General features: G+C 46.2%; 1 protein-coding gene across 3 annotated transcripts in view; it reads right to left on the bottom strand.

Moving 5' to 3' along the window:
* The window catches only part of GAS7 (growth arrest specific 7), a 96,684-nt gene that overhangs the window by 34,202 nt on the left and 46,003 nt on the right, over positions 1–16,479 (bottom strand). For all 3 annotated transcript variants that reach the window (XM_061461901.1, XM_061461900.1, XM_061461902.1), the window contains exons 3-5: positions 10,962–11,033; positions 9,688–9,773; positions 6,959–7,012 (exon numbers count right to left, since the gene is read on the bottom strand). In XM_061461901.1, the coding sequence (XP_061317885.1) occupies positions 6,959–7,012; positions 9,688–9,773; positions 10,962–11,033 (212 nt within the window). The remainder of the gene's footprint in view (positions 1–6,958; positions 7,013–9,687; positions 9,774–10,961; positions 11,034–16,479) is intronic.

Below are 16,479 nucleotides of genomic sequence, written 5' to 3' on the forward strand. Positions count from 1 at the left end.
GCATGCCTCTATGCTGCCATAGACACACACTATCTCTCAAATAGCACAATATATTGTAGTTTCATCTTAAGACACTGAGACAGCCTCAGAACCTGTGAACAATCACTCTGCCAGGTATCACAGCGGGCCAACTGGTTCCCATGAGAGCAATGCTGCAGCTTATCCTCCCTGAGCAGGGGAGATGCAGGAAACAAAGTCTTGTCAGCAATGACAACGTTTTAGGTAACCAAGTGAAGGATGCGGTGTCAAGACAGGTTTAAACAGCTTCTGGCTTTGACGATTTCTGGCTTGGATGCTGCATTTCACACTCAATTGAATAAAAATCTGGGTCACAGCCACAGGTCACTTGGATGCCAGCCCTTCCAGTCTTCACCACCCTCTACAGCATTTCCAACTCCTCCAGCATCGACATCTACCGAAGCCCCTCTAGCCCCTCCAGACCCTCTCTGGCAGCCTGCATGCAGCACTGACCCATGCACAGCTACCATGTGTCTTTACACAACACACCTCAGAGCATCCAGGACAAGGTGCTGCCCCACAAGGGCAGACTGCCAAGCTACAGGAACACTGGACTTAGCTCAAGTTAAAAATAGTTAGCAGCAAAAGGCAAAAGAGGTAAAGAGACTCCACAGAAGTTTTAGGGATGCTGGAAACGATGTACACCTCCATTATTGGGAACGCCAGTACTGCAGTGGGGAAAGGACAAGGTATTCTGGTTTACACATATCTTCTTACTGGTGAACTTTCAGAGAATGGCTAGGAGGTCCCCTGTGGAAACACTGCTGAGTGGAGTTTTGTGCTTCTCAAAATGGCTTATTTCAACTGAGAAAGAACCAAATGCTTTCCATGAAGACAGCAGTGTTTTCAAGGCAGATTTCTAGAACACAACACTGGAGAATCAAACACAGAAACACAGAATTTAATCACAGAATAGTTTGGGCTGGAAGGGACCTTCAAAGGTCACCTAGTCCAAGCCCCCTGCAATGAGCAGGGACATCTGCAACTAGATCATGTTGCCTACAACCACATCCAGCCTGGCCTTGAATGACTCAAGATGGTGCATTCACAGCTTCTCTGGGCAACCTTTGCCAGTGTTCTACCACCCTCATCGTAAATAATTTCTCCCTCAGCCTGAATCTCTCTCTTTCAGTTTAAAACTATCACCCCTCATCCCATCACAACAGGCCCTGCTAAAAACTCTCTCCCCATTTTTCTTTATAGGCCCCTTTTAAGAACTGAAAGCCCACAATAAGGTTTTCCTGTAGTCATCTCAGGCTGAATAACTCCAACTCTCTCAGCCGTTCCTCACAGCAGAGACGTTTCAGTCCTCTGATCATTTTTGTGGCCCTCCTCTGGACCATCTCCAGCAGGTCCATGTCTTTCCTGTACTAAGGACTCCAAAGCTGCATGCAAACATTCTCACACTGGATAATGAGAAGGGGGGAAATAAGTACCTCCTAAGTGTATTTTAAAGCCTTTTCCAGAAGGCTGGATGTCATCACATTGTGCACCAGCACATGAAGGTAACATGCAGCAGGGAGCACATACAGTGGCACGCAAGTTGTTCCCTGCAGCTTAGAAATCTGCAAAGGAAATTCAAATTTCCCACTAAAACCAGCATCTGCTTCCCAAAAACTAAATCTGTGTTGGCTGGAAGCTGCTTAATGAACTTTAAGACTCTATTACATCACTATGTCCTAAAGAAATAAATACAAAGTCACTGGAAATGCCCATGCTTGGACCGTGTATGGACCAAACGCACTGCACCATGTCCACATGCACAACAGGAAGAAGAGCAGTGAGTACACACATCAACGGGTGATCAGAGTAGAGTTTATTCACGTGTTCCTCAAAGAATATCATCAGACACAAAGTTTTATTAAATAAATCAAACATCCTCCACTTCTCCGAAGCTTATACTTGTCTAGAAACAATGCTGAAAGGTCTGGAAAAAGTCAGGAGGCCATTTGGGTTGAGTATCCCGTTTAAAAGGAAACTGGTGTCAGAACTGACAAAACAAAATGCAGAAGCTTTTGCAAGATTATTTGTGTGGTAAACAGAATTTAACAGAACTTACAGTTTTCTGAACAAAGTCCTGGAGGGGGCATGAAAGTTTCTGAAACTCTACGAATATTACTGAAAGTTATATACAGCTGCACAGGAAATCCTCTGACTCCTTCTTTCCTTTCATCACCACAGATTTCATACAACAAGAGCTCTTAGATCTGTATTTCCAAACATTTCTAAAACCTCTCAGGGTTTCCCAGCAGGGAGGAGAACACTGAGCTGGCACTGAGCAGAACACGGCTACATGCCAGCAGTGGAGTGACCACATTTCATTCTCCCCACAATTCTCCCTCTGAAATGCTCTTCTTCTTATTCCTAAAATCAAAGATAGCTAAAAAAAAAAACACTCAGGCTCACCAGCTTAGTCCCACTGATGAGCTTTTTGATGCTAGAGAGTCAAAGCATCTCACAATGATGTCCTGATGTTTATTAACAGCACTAATTAGCTTTATCAGTCCCACAAAGAGCAATTCCCCCTCCCCATACAAGGGACCACTGTTCTCACTAACTGCATCCCTGAGAGCCAGTCAGGCTACATGCAAGGTCCAAATTCAAACCATGGCAGCACTAATTTCTTTCCCCAATGCTGATAGCCAGCAAGACCCGAACAGACATGCAGAAGCTGACTATTACAGCTGGACTTGGCAGTAAGAAACAAAACAAATTAAAACACATCTCAGCTAAGGATGGAGGCACAAAACTTCAAGGGAAAACAAGGCATTATGACCTGCATTAGATTTGCATAGGCTCTTCTGAGGTGATAATCAGCCTCACCATGATATTAACTCCTCATTTGGCCTCTTTGCTAATAAAAATAATGGCTGTTGTCAGCTTGCAACAAAGAAAAATTAATGACAAGGCACCAGCAAGGCGTACTGCAGGGATAAGCTAAGCAAACATGCCAGAAGACAGCAGCCTGTCCTTCCAGCTCCCACAGGACACGAGTGGCACCATCAAATCTGTGGGAGAGCCCCGGGCTCACCAAGGCTAGAAGAAGGTATGCAGACAGAGAAGACACGCTGTGAAAACCATGGTGACAACAAATCTCAGGGGGACACAACCCAGACAAGCAACAAAAATTGATGCATTTCTCTTGACAAGCCTGTTGTGGACCAAACTCAATAAATGGTTCAAAATACTTTTGTCTGTATACTGATCATGAGCAAAAGCAGTTATACTTTTAGCAGCTAAATATTCCAGCTCACGTTTCACAGGAATACATTGGCAGTGATGGCAAAGTGAGCTGTTTACTCATGGTTGTAGGTAACTCTTGACCATGTCTGAGATGCAAAGGGGTGACAGGAGAAGAAAAGTCATAGGGTGGCAGGTGAGTGCATAGAATTTGCACAAAGGCAGCATGCACATGAGCAAGAAACTTTGTTGGTTTGGACACACACATTCATTTTGTGGATTTCAAACTCTCTGGAGACTCTGAAGTTGCTACCAGCACTCACAGTAAATGACACATTGCCCAGCAACATGAATAAACCAAGAATAATTTGATCAAGGTTAGGTAATCAACTACATGTTTATTACATAAGGCACTATATAAATAAAGCAGCAGACAGTGGGCGAGCTTACTGGGCCATGCTAAAGTGACTAAAGCAGGGCAACATGCTTGTTCATTTATTCAACTTCAAAATGCACATTATTTTTCTCAATTTCTACACATTCACAGCACCTTAAACACAGCATGGTTGTGCCGGATAGCTTAACTTCAGTATCTGCTTTACAATTCCAGCTGAGACCCAAAAAGTACAATGGCCAACTCCACTGGATGCAATGAGGGACTGTTTGGGCAAAAGAGTCAAATGCAAAGGCTGGAGATCTCAGAAGAGGCTTGGGCACTCAGTAGAGGCCCAGAAATGCCTGGACTGTGTCTAGGCAGCTTTGATATCATGAGTTTGCATGGGGTTTTAGCACTGGCAGGGTGATGCTGCAGCTATGGTACAACAGAATGGGAGATCAAACAACTCAAATTCTAATCATTAACACAGTCAATTTATATTCTTCCTATTTCAAATGGAAGGTTCCACCAAAAGTGCTTAGGAGCCCTCTTTATTTGGTCCATGTGTACAAAGGTTGAGAGATTATTTGGTCCGTGCAAGGGATTTCAGAGAGTTTCTGCCATGCAGTCAGCCCCAGAGCAGAAGAGAACATGCAGCCTCAGACTCTGTTCCTCACATGATGTCAGACGCAGAGCACAGCAGCAGAAAATACCAAGTTACTGCATGTAGGCTGCCCCTCTTCCCATCTGCAGCACGTGTTCATTTATGTGTTCAACATACGCAATGCAAATGCTAGCGTTTTCCAAGTTATGCTGTATCTTGACAAGACACCAGAGCATTCTTCAGAAGGAAACCCACACTCGGAAGTAGCATATCAGCAGAGAGGTTTCTTGCTCTTCAAGTGAGACACGGTGGGTTCCCCGAGTCAATACCCTGCAGTATATTCTCTATTTAACTCTCCCTCACGTATAATAAAGGAATTCCAGCTTCCATGGATAACTCATGTACAGAGACAGCTTTTCAGGAATCAAACAGCAAACCATCCAGCCTAAAACTAATGAGTCCATTTCGAATCTCACTGCAAAAATCAACACAGACCACTGACCTGCACTGCTGCTTCTTAAGAGAGCATCAATAATCTGCGCAAGCAGCAGTTTCATAACAGTCTCTGTATATAACCCTTCCAAAGAAAACAGACAACACAGTGATTTCAAGATTCATTTACCAACGAGAAAACATCATATTCTTTTCTTGTTGGATGCATATAGATGAGAAATACTCCAGCTTCCACTATCCTTCAAGATTTCCAGAAGCCATGTTCCTAAATGGTTATTTGGATGTAGAAGAGGCAGATGCAGTCCTAGGAAGAAAGGAACAAACTCCCACTCCTCTGCTGAAAGCAGCGGAACAGAGACAGAGAGGCTGCAGCTGCTGGACATCACCTCATGTCCACAGTTTGCATAACACAGGATTTCAGTCTGGGGAGAGATTTGCTTTTCTGAGAGACTTAGTCACAAAAATCCCCTCTGCAAGAAGAGGTTCTGCCTGAGCACAGCTACAGACCAAGAAAAAACATTTGACAGAAATCTAAGGACATGCCCTACAGCTCTGTTACTCAGAACATCCCAATGTTAGCTTGAGTGATGCTGAACAAATATAACCTCCCAGGAGACAGGGGGAAAATTTACATTGTTTTACAGCTTACACTCTGTATGAGAATTGTTTTTCACAATGCTTCCTTGATGCAGGCAACGGCTCGGAGCAAACAGCTGTTAAAATTAGCTTGGGTTTGTCTGTCTGATGCATCGTGCTTGAAAGCTTCAGACTTCTGCTGGACAAATGCACACCCAGTGACCCCGACATAACACACAACAGCTTCTTGCTTTGCAGATGCTACCAGATAGCACATGGGCCAGCAAATATGAACAGTAAAAAACACCCTAAGTGAACAGCCTGTGTCCTCAGCCCTGTAAGCAGCAAGTATTTCAGGAACACAGGCACTCTTCTGCTGCACCTTGCAACCCACCATCTCTAGTCCATCTAGACATGATGTTCAGCCCATGGTTTGCTCCTACCCCTCCAACCCAGGTTGGCAGGGACTGCATTAGGTGGCTTGGACAAGTTTCCAGCCCCAGCCACCATAGCCCTGCAGCTAATTCCCCAGGACATTGCAAATCTAAACCAGCTTCATGACGTACAACTCCCTCAATACACTAACAGTAACAGCACGTTTCATTTGTAACAACCTATTCTGATAACCAAGCAAACTGCTGAGGATATTTTTCCCCTACAAAACTGTACCTACATAGCAATGACTGACCTGCACTTGCTCCTTCTGGCACATGCTCCTTCCAAACACTCATCCCCCTCACCAGAAACACAGGGAATTGTGCCGCACCAACACATAAATCCACCAACAGATAAATCAGGCTCTGTGTGATGATAATATAGACAACAACCTCCTCCACTTAATAACAGTTAATGATGTACAACATTATTCTTTTTGTTCCTGTGGATTTTACACCCTGCCAATGCTTGCAGCTATAAGCATGTTTATTGCCTCTCCTTTACTGCTACAATATATTTCTCTGCTCATTTATCTTCTTTATTATTTCCTTTTAAACAAACTTTTCTATTCCCAGCCACTTTCAGAAACCTATTTTGATTTCCCTTCTGTGTTTTAACATCTGTCCTGCACTGAGGAGGCCAGAAGTGCAAACTGGGTTCCAGATGAGGTCAACAGGCACACAAAAGATATTAATGTCAGTAAACAGGATACTGAAGAACATTGTAATTGAGTCAGCTATATTTAATTACTAATATTAAAAGGAAATGTAAGATTATCTTCAGACTGACACTTAAAATCTTTACCTATATCTGGTGGAAGGTGTCCCTGCCTGGGGCAGGAGGTTGGAATGAGATGAGCTTTAAAGGTCCCTTCCAACCCAAACCATTTCACGATGATTTCTCCATCATAAATCTTCACTTGGACACTCTGGCACAGAAAAACACCTTCTGACACCTCTTTGGGAAAAAACAAACATTCTGCCCTGGCAGGGCAACGACCATCTCCTCGGATTTGTGCATTTCCAACCTGTGACTGCTTCTCCAAGCAGAGGCTGCGGATGGGGGTTTCCACACGAGGAAGTTTCCTCAGGATGCCTGCTTCACATTTAGGACCTCTGGAACACCCTTGCCTCCCGCTCATCCCAGATGCACCGGGATCAAAGGGATAACGACACTGGAATTCTGTCCAGGTAGAAGAACCCCGAGCCTCCCCGGGGATCTTCACTTAGGAGCGTTTCCACACCAAAATCACTCGCGGTGATTCACCCTTGCCCGCCGCCCCCCGGCACGAAGCCCCCGCCGCCCCGCGCACTCACCGTCAGGCTGCTCTCCTTGCTCTGCCGCCGCGGCGCCGCCGGGGACCCGGGGGTCTGTGGAGACAAGCGGGGCACATCGTCACGGCCGCTCTCGAAGCCCAGCATGGCGGGGCTGGAGCTAGGCGGACCCCATGGCCCAGAGCCGCGGCTCGGCTCGGTTCGGCTCCGCTCCGCTCGGGGCGCAGTGGAGGCGGTGCCGCCGCCAACCCGCGCGGCCAATGGCGGAGCGCGCTGCCGAGCGGGGCGGTCCCGCCGCCCGCCCGCCGAGCCCTCAGGGCGGCCCCGTCCCGCGGCGCTGCCTCTGAGGGGAGTGACCGCCCCGGCAGCTCTGAGCCCCGCGGCACAGCGGTGCCCCCAGCATGAGTGCCCCCCGGCCGGGCAGTGCTGCCGCAGCGCCCGCACCACCGCGATCCCTTCGGGTACAGCCCGAGACCCGCGGCCAGCTCCGGTCACATCGTGTCCTGGGCCGAGCGCGTTGCACCGGGGCCGGGCTGTGCTGCCGCTCCCGCCGTGGCTGTTGTGACAACCCGGACGGGCAGCGTTCAGCTGCTCTCTAGGAAGCCGTAAACAAGGCCTGGCCCTGCGCCCAGCGCAGCACAGCTCCGCGTTGTTCTCTGCTGTGGCTTTTCCCCCCCTCGACCTGTTTCCAAGAAATGTGCCTGAGGGATCTTGCCAGCGTTTGTTCGAACGATGGCTGCTGCCCAGGCCCAAGAAAGCATCCTGGAGGATGCCTGGAAGCAGCTCTGCAGCAGGAGACAGCCTGTGCCAAGCACAGACAAGGAGGCAGTCAAGGCGAAGCAGCTTGGGGTGGCCCAAGACAAGCAAATGGGAGAGGGACTGTCCAAAGTGCATGAGAGTTTGAGGTGCAGAGAACAGCTTCTTGCAACCAACAGTTCACGGTCAGATGTTTTCCTTACTAAGGACTCTTCTTACAAAAGCAGCCAGCTCCCAGGAAGAGCAGGCTCCTGAGTGGGCATGGACATGAACTGCTGCTAATGCAGCCAGTTATAAACTAGTTACAGGTTCAAAGCAGGAATGAAGCCAGGATTTCAAATTGAGAAAAACTGTAATAAAGGAGCAATGGAAAGAAAGTATCACAGAGGCTGTTAGAGTAAATGAGGAAAGTCATGAAAGGGATTTTTGTCAGTCTGATGGTTGAGGCAGCTGAACAAAGCAGTGCATGGTAATGGGCTCCCCATGTAGCTCAGAAGTGAATTTGTCCAAAAAGGTGGCTATAAATGTGAGTCAGGCTCAGCACTGTAAAAATGGAAAGTAGCAAATGTAGCAAAAGGAAGTTTTGGAGGTGTCAGTTAATGTGACTTGTGAACCAACTGCAAAAACACTGTGAACCAGATACCTTGAGAAATGAATGTTTTGCAAAAGGCTTACCACAGCTATTTTAAAAGGAAGGCACAGCCTGCATGTTTATTTGGGTTCTCTGAGGGTGTCACAGCAGATGTGTGGACAGGGGTGTCTGACAATGCACTGCACTACACCAGGTTTTAAAACGCTTTTGACCTAGTTTGGTCATGGGTTTTTTTATATGTTTTTTTAATATGGTCTGCCTCCAGCCTGTGCAAACTGCTCAGAGAAGAAGCAGCACGGGCAGTGCAAGATGTTTGATGTGGAAGGAACAGGGAGTCTGAAGTAAGTGCGGAACTGTGTCATGGGAGATGAATCCACTGGTGTGGAAGCAAAACCAGAAATGCTAACTTAGCTGCAATAAGAACACATGAGGGCAAGCCTGAAGGCCACTACTTAGGAGACAATGGGTGAGAAAGTGGGTTGAGGCAAAGAGGGACAGTTGGCAGACAACACAAAATTAAGACCAAGAAATAGGGAACATCAGAGAAATGCTGATAGCAACAGGCAACCCAAGACAGGATGGCAGCAGCACACAAATCATTTCACTTGGAGTATTTAAGGAGTTGCACCTAGAAGAACCTGTCAGTTACTACAGAAATGAGGCAAGAGGACTCAGGTCTGGTAACATCAGGGTTACCAATGGGCAGGGAAGCACAACCCTACAGGAGTGCAACCCACCACCTATTCAACTGTCGTTTTGGCGGGGAGTGAAGAGTTTCATGGGAGAAGCTGGACGAGGGCCCTGTGCTGCATCTGCAGACCTGTGGGGAAGACTCGCCCACGGACACAAAGTGGTACAAGAAAAAGTGCAGAGATATTTACTGAAAACTTGGACAAACAGGCAGGGAGACTGTCCACGGGTCAGTGATGAGATGGGTGAGGCACATGCTATGTCATGCACAGAGGAGGGTCTGTAAGAGGACATGCAGGAATGGATGAAGTAATTGCGAAACAAGTTTCAGACAAATTCTTTGTGAATATTGTCTTTGGGAGGGAAAGCTGGAGCTGCAAGAAAACACAATGAGATACAGACATGGGCAGATGTGCAAGTCTAGAGAGAGAACTGTGCTGGGGAGAGGCCCAGGTTTCTTGCTGGAGTGGCAAGAAAAATTGTAGGGTTGTTAATAGTCACTGAAGTGTCAGAGTGATAGGATGAAAAAATCCCAAGTATCTTGGCATTCTGTACTGCTTTACCAGCTGGACACAAAGACTAACTATTCTAGATACAACAAATCTGGTCTGGTCTGGCAGTTCCCAAAAGAAAATGACTCTTGACCTCCTGCCCTGGGCATATTCCAAAATTACTGAAGTGGAGACCCATGTATCCATGGATAGCTCTGTTTGAACTTTTGCCCCAGACTTACCTGTGGATCCCCACTGGCTTTTCGGAGGCTCATATGACCAGAGTCAAGCTGGTGTACTGGGGTCCCAGAGATGTAGTAGCCATTCACTGTAAGAACAGATGAAGAGTTAACAGGCTCGCTGCTGGTAGCAAATTAATAAATACACACTTAAAAAACTATAATCACTGATTGAACAGACAGATATAAATCAGTGTCTTTTTTGAATTAGCAGTGCTCACTGCCTCCTGCCTAAGAAACTACGGATGCTTCTCCCCATTCCAACAGGCTGGCAATGTGTTGTGTTAACTCCAATCCAGAAAGACCCCAGAACTGGACTCTACAGAAGCTCAGCCCATGGACCCACAAGCAGGCTCTTAACAGCAGTTATGACAGGAGTTACTGAGCTGGAAAGAGCTAAGAAAAAGAGATGCCCAGACTCAAAACAACTCCCCTATCATTGTTTGGTAAAGTTATGTGTTTGAAGAAGTTGGGTATGTTGTGTTTGGTTTGTGTGGCAAGGTTTTGGTAGTGGGGGGAGGCACATGGGTGGCTTCTGTAAGTAGGTGCCAGAAGCTTCTCTCATGTCTGATAGAGCCAATGCCAGCTGGCTCCAAGAGTGACCTGCTGCTGGCCAAGGCCAAGCCCATCAGTGACAGTGGTAGCTCCTCTGGGTCCACGTATTTAAGAACGTGGGGGAAACTGCACATGACCAATTGCAGCCAGAGAGAGGAGTAAGAATATGTTAGGGAAAACTCTGTGGGCCCCAAGGTCAGTGCAGAAGAAGGGCAGGAGGTGCTCCAGGTACTGCAGGAGAGGTTCCCCTGCAGCCCATGGTGGAGCCCATGGGGAGGCAGGCTGTCCCCTTGCAACCCATGGAGGTCCACAGTGGAGCAGATACCTGCAGCTTGTGGAGGACCCCATGCTGGAGCTGTTTGCTTCCCCTACCCCAGCAGAAAGTGGGACTGGGAAAGGCAGCCTGTCTTCCCACTGAGAGCCAGCAGCCCTGCTGGCTTGCTGGGCCACCATCTGCCTCCATGCTCCAAGGAAGAAGCTATCTCAGCTCTGAGCAAACACCTCAAACACCCAGCCAGAAGATGCATCAGTAGGGAAACAACAGCCAAGAAGATGTATCAGAAGTGACACCCCCCCCCCCCCCCCCCATATTCTGCTACACTTGCATGACCATGTACATTAAATACACTTCTCAGGTAATCACAGCATTTTCCTTTGCTCTGCTGAGTGGTGGAGAAGCAGATTCACCCAATGCAGTGGTCAGTCACAGCAGCAAACAGTACCTGCAGAACTCTTCTGTGACACAGGGCTCTTTGGAGTCCCAGGCACGCTGCTGGGCCGCTCCCAGGTCGTTTCTGTTGAAGGGAAACATCAGTGTAAGGGTGACAGAGGCCTTGAACACACACCAGAGTTACGTGTATTATACACAGACAAATGGGTCTGACCCTCAGTGTTCTCTGACCCAAGTTCTCACACTGTGAGGAAGATGCTGCACTTCCCATCTCCTTCCATCTCTTTCTGCTGCTGCTCCCCAGCCCTGGCTCCCTTGTCGGCCAGCTGGGATGGGTGGAGACAGAGCAGACTGGGAGCTGCATCACTGGTTCTTCCAGTCCAGATCTGCCCTAGGGCTGTGCTCGGCAAGAAAGCAGGGGTACAGCAATAGCACACATCACTATAAGCTGGTGCCACCATGACAGCCTTTCCAGATGGAGTTAAATCAAGCTCAGCCCAGAGTCCTGCCTGCAGCCACTGTGGACACCGTGACCTACCCAGCCACAGTGGCTGCAGCACAGCCAGTCATGGCCCTGGGAACAAGCACCAAGCAGTGGCAGTGCCTTCGCCCCTGCTGTCTGCATCAAAGGCAGCTGTGAATGACTCAGAGATGTGGTTTTAGTGACATATACATACACCATAACATTTTTTTTCCCCTCAACAAAGCTATTTCCCTAGCAAATCTCCTTTTGCTTTCCACTCGGGCTGTTTAGCAGCTGGGATATGCAAATGTACGTCACACCAGTTTTGATACTCAAAAGACTGTTGATGCTTTCCCTCTCACAAGTTTCCTCTGAAGTTTAGCCATTTTGCTCATTTTCTCAGCAAATGGAAAATTATTTTTGACCACTGAATACAGACAATTTAATTGCAAAACTTTGTAAAAGCTGCAAACAGCAGACAGTAGAGTTACAACAGCAACTTCTGCAGAAGTTGAGCTAGAAAGCCCAAACCACCATTCCTTTTGAATAAACATACTGGTACCAAACCAAATAAATAATACTGACTGACTGCCAATATCAAATAAGAAAATAAGCAAGTTAGTGTAATCATAGAATGGTTTGGGTTAGAAAGGACCTTAAAGCCTCATCCAGTTTCAACCGCTGGCCATGAGCACATTCCAACAGACCAGGTTACTCCAAGCCCCATTCAACCTGCCAGGGATAAGGCAGCCACATCTTCTCTGGGCACTCTGCCAGCGCCTCAGCACTCTCACTGTAAAGTATTTCTTTCTAACCTCTAACCTAAATGTCCCCTGTTTAAGTCTGAACCCATCACCCCTTGTCCTATCACTACAGTCAAAGGCTTATATAGGCCACTTCATTTGAAACAGTTATTCTCAAAATCCCAACCAACAGCCATCCAACCATGCCAAAACTGAGATCCTGCATCTCTCTCAAGTGGTACTGGAGCAGGAGAGAACCCTTGGGCGTAACAGTCTAGGGTTGGCAGCCAGTGCTTCCATCAGGGCACATGAAGCCTTCTATCCTGCGTGAGTGATGCTAACAGGATGCTAACATGCTTCAAGAACCAATAAAGGCCTGTTGGGTAAAGAAGGGAATACTGTTTTGTCTATCTTTATGCACATATTCATGCACATACACACACATCCTGATGTCCTCAAGGGTTGCGTTAGGTTCCTCATTTTGGGAAATCCCAAATGAGGGAAGGTGCCATCCACTACACCTGTGATGCCCAAATACTTGAGACATATTCCCTGCTTACCCCTCTCTTCCCTTCTCCCCAGGCCACAGCTTGCTTTTGCTTGCAAAGAAAAATACTTTGAGCACTGAATTTTCTTTGCAAGTGCAAAACCTGGTGGACAAACAGCTTTGATGAATCATGGGGAAATGTTTAAATTTTACTCAGCTTTTTGTGAACTGGGGAGCAAGCTAATAAATTCCATGCTAGGTCAATGAGGAAGAACTGGAATGTGTTTTAACTACATAGAAGGAAAATTAAATGCTAGGAGTTGTCTTTTGTGAGTCAGCTTGTCTTGGCTTCAAATACTCAAATGCATGATTAAATAAAGACAAATTCTAATTTACATTTATTGTAATGCAAAGGTAAACAACAGAAAATGCTGCCCACGTTTCTGGTAATGATTTATTTTTGTAACATAACTTGTTGATTACTGAATAGTATGAGTTGACTTCAAGTCAAGCACTTCAAAGAGTGGCTTTTGGGAATCCATGTGGAGGGGCTGTGGTGTCCCCTTATGCTGTGCCCAAATGCACTCAGTGGGGTAACACGCTTTGATCAGAACTGACTTTGACATTAGCAGTAAAAACAGTTACCTTAATATTTGGCTTGAGGCTTTTTATGCCAGCATATCCCTCAACAATATTTTTGCATTTTTGAGACTGTACAAAGAATGCACTTAGAACATTGCAAATATATTAGAAATGTAATTAATCGGTTAAAATAACCAGCTGCTTCTTGTAATTCATCTCTCCTTTGCCTGCTAGCTGCTGTGAAGATGGTGTGAAGTGACTGATTACTCCCCTCTGCCATACAGAAAGCCCAGATACATAATTTGCGGGAAGAAATGTCATACATGAAAGAGCAGCGCCCAGCGCTTTGCATATTTGTGAATTCAACCCAAAGCACTCAGTGTCTGGACAAATTTTCTAAAATAAAGTGATTGTTGGGTTATGCACATTGAAAATTCATAGAATTATAAAATCAAAGAGGTTGGAAAAGACCTTCAAGTTCATCAAGTCCAGCCATTCCCCCAGCGCTGCCAAGTTCACCACTAAACTGTGTCAATAAAGGTTTTGTCTACAGGGAAATAAAATCTTTTATTGGGTAGGAAATGAAAAGAATACGAGTGTTTTAAACCCATTTACTTTGAGTGCTAGGAGAAAAAAAACTCCACTTCTGTGCACGCAGTAAAAGAGGAATTGTTCCTGCAGCTGAAGTAGGACAGAAACCAACCTCCATCAGGACTGCACTGCTCTAATGCCATCTACTGGAAGCAACTAAATTTACCAAGATAGTAACATCACAAATTTCTCTTCAGCTTAGTCATGATCAGAGTGAATGGGGAAGGGGGATGATTGTTTTTCAGAACTACACAGAAAAGGCTTGATGAGAGATAACACCCTGCTTAATACATCCAAGAGAGAGTCTTGTCTTGGTGTACTAAATGCAGCCTTTGATCCTCATGCTTGGAAAATCTGAAAACTACCTGTAAACATGTGGTAAAATAATGATCAGTACTATTAAGAATAGATTCAATATCAGGCTAGATTTTATATTCCACACAATCTTCCAGAGAGGATTTTAGAGTCAGGCTAAAAGCTTTCACTCTTCGAGAGTGTAATTTAGCACTGGCAGACCAGTATCTACAAGTTCTGCTCTCCATTATCAGCCACATGTTCATACTCAATTTAGCAAATGAAGAGAAGGAATAATCAGCAGTTTCCTTGTCATCCTCTGGACTGTGAAGGTGGTTTGTGAACAAAAAGAGTCCTGCAGCCCTGGGAGATACTCAAGGGGCTTTGGAGCAACCTTGTCTAGTGGAAGGTGTCCCTGCCTATGGCAGGGGGTTGGAACTGGATGAGCTTTAAGGTCTCTTCACAGGGACAGCTTTGGCTGTCCCTTCACAGCCAAACCAGGCTGTGATTCTGTGAAGCTATTATTCTATGAAATTAGTTACTGTACAGCAAGGCAGTAGAAAGCCACTTGCTCAAACTGAAATGACGTATTGAGAGGAAAACCAGTTACAATACCCAAGCTCTACGTGCCAACAGAACCAAAGAGGGCTTTCACAGATGTGGTTAGACATTTCCTCCCAAAGGAAAGCGGAAACCTGGGGTGTTTGGGGGAAAAAAAGTTCACTTTGCATCTGTTTGGCAGAATGAGAAATAACATGATGTGTCAGGCCTTCAGAGAGACACACACTCTGGGACATCATGTCAGTCAAGAAACACAGCTTCTGAGGAGGTCCGAGTGCTGATGATTTTTGTGATCAAAGTTGTAGCAGCTGAAGAAGGAATGTGGTGTCCCTTCTCCATGATCCAGCAGCACTCTGAAGTCAAAGCAGCTGCTTTCTAGTCTGAACTTACCACATCAGCCAAGCATCAGGGCTTTAACATCTAGCATAATCCCTCCTCAGTGTGCTCATATTGCTTTCAGGACTGGATTTAGTACCTCTGCATTCTGTCATGTGTAGTGCTATTTTAGGAGCTAAATGCTCCACAGTTTCATCGGCCAAACTATGAGAATACAGCAGAGCAAGCCAGAGGACCTCTGGGTCTGCTCAGTGTGCAGTAACTTTCCCTGGTCCAAACGATCTGTAGCAGCTACAACCTGTCACTCCTACAGCACCTGTACTGGTGCTAGCTCATGTCTTTATAAATAGGTTTGGAGTTTGGTTTGATTTTAACAGATCTCTTATGCTGAGCAGCTCTAAACCCAGTTACTGCCCTGAATAATGTGAAGCTGTGCAGGCTGCATCAGCCACTGATATGGATCACAGACTCATGGAATACCAGGTTGGAAGGGACCTCACGGATCATCTGGTCCAACCTTTCTCGGCAAAGCATGACCGAGGAAAGATTCCCAGCACCCTGTCCAGCTGAATCTTAACAGTGTCCAGTGCTGGGGAATCCACCACTTCCCTGGGGAGATTATTCCAGTGGCTGACTGTTCTCATGGTGAAAAATTTTCCTACTGTGTCCAATCAGAATCTCACCAGGATAACCTGCGAGATACATTATATTATTAATAAGACATTATCCCTGTCTTTTCCATGTGAGTCCTTGTAAAAAGAGAGTCTCCATCTTCTTTGTAAACATCTTTTAAATACTGGAACACAGTGACACAAATCCAGTTCTCTCAGCCTTTACTCATATGGCTTTCCAGTCTTTTGATCATCTTTGTGGCCCTTCTCTAGACCCTTTCCAGCCCATCCACATCTTTTTTGTATAGCTACAAAACTATTCCTTAAAACATAAAGGATTAGAAGTGATTTTTGCACTAGGGTAGAACAGGCCCCACAGTCTTACCTCATTGTTTTTGGATTCGCTTTGCTTTTGCCAATGGCATGTAGGAACCACCCCTATGTGCAGATAGTTTGCTAATCTTTTGTCCTTCCTTTGCTGCTCCCCTGCATCTTTCTAGGCTTTTAGCAAGGTTTACAGCCTGCCCCTGGCTCCTAACAGTGCAAAGATTGGTTGGACCTGTGAGTGGAAGGGAGTACAAACAGCCCTGCTTTGGAAACAGGCTTTCCTTTAAGAGCTCAATACTGCAGTCCCCATTCCAAGCCTCCAGGCTGTTTGAAGCTGGCTTTGCTGGAAGGAAACCTCAGCAGCCGGAAACAAAGTGCTGTCAGTGCTTTCACACCTTATCTCCCCTTCCTGACTAAGATCTTCTCCATATTTGTGATGAATCAGAAAAGGTTTCATGGCACTTAATTTCATGGTATTGTGTGTGGGAGAAAACAGCCTAAAGGAAAGTCAGGGGGAGTGTGGGTTTGTGAATGTAAGGAGGGGAAATCATTTGCAATGCCCTGACACTGGAGTA

The sequence above is a fragment of the Pezoporus flaviventris genome, unplaced genomic scaffold, assembly GCF_033815535.1.
Source record: "Pezoporus flaviventris isolate CSIRO_AGI_PZ_B2104156 unplaced genomic scaffold, CSIRO_AGI_Pfla_v1 ptg000034l, whole genome shotgun sequence".
Taxonomy (NCBI): Eukaryota; Metazoa; Chordata; class Aves; order Psittaciformes; family Psittacidae; genus Pezoporus; species Pezoporus flaviventris.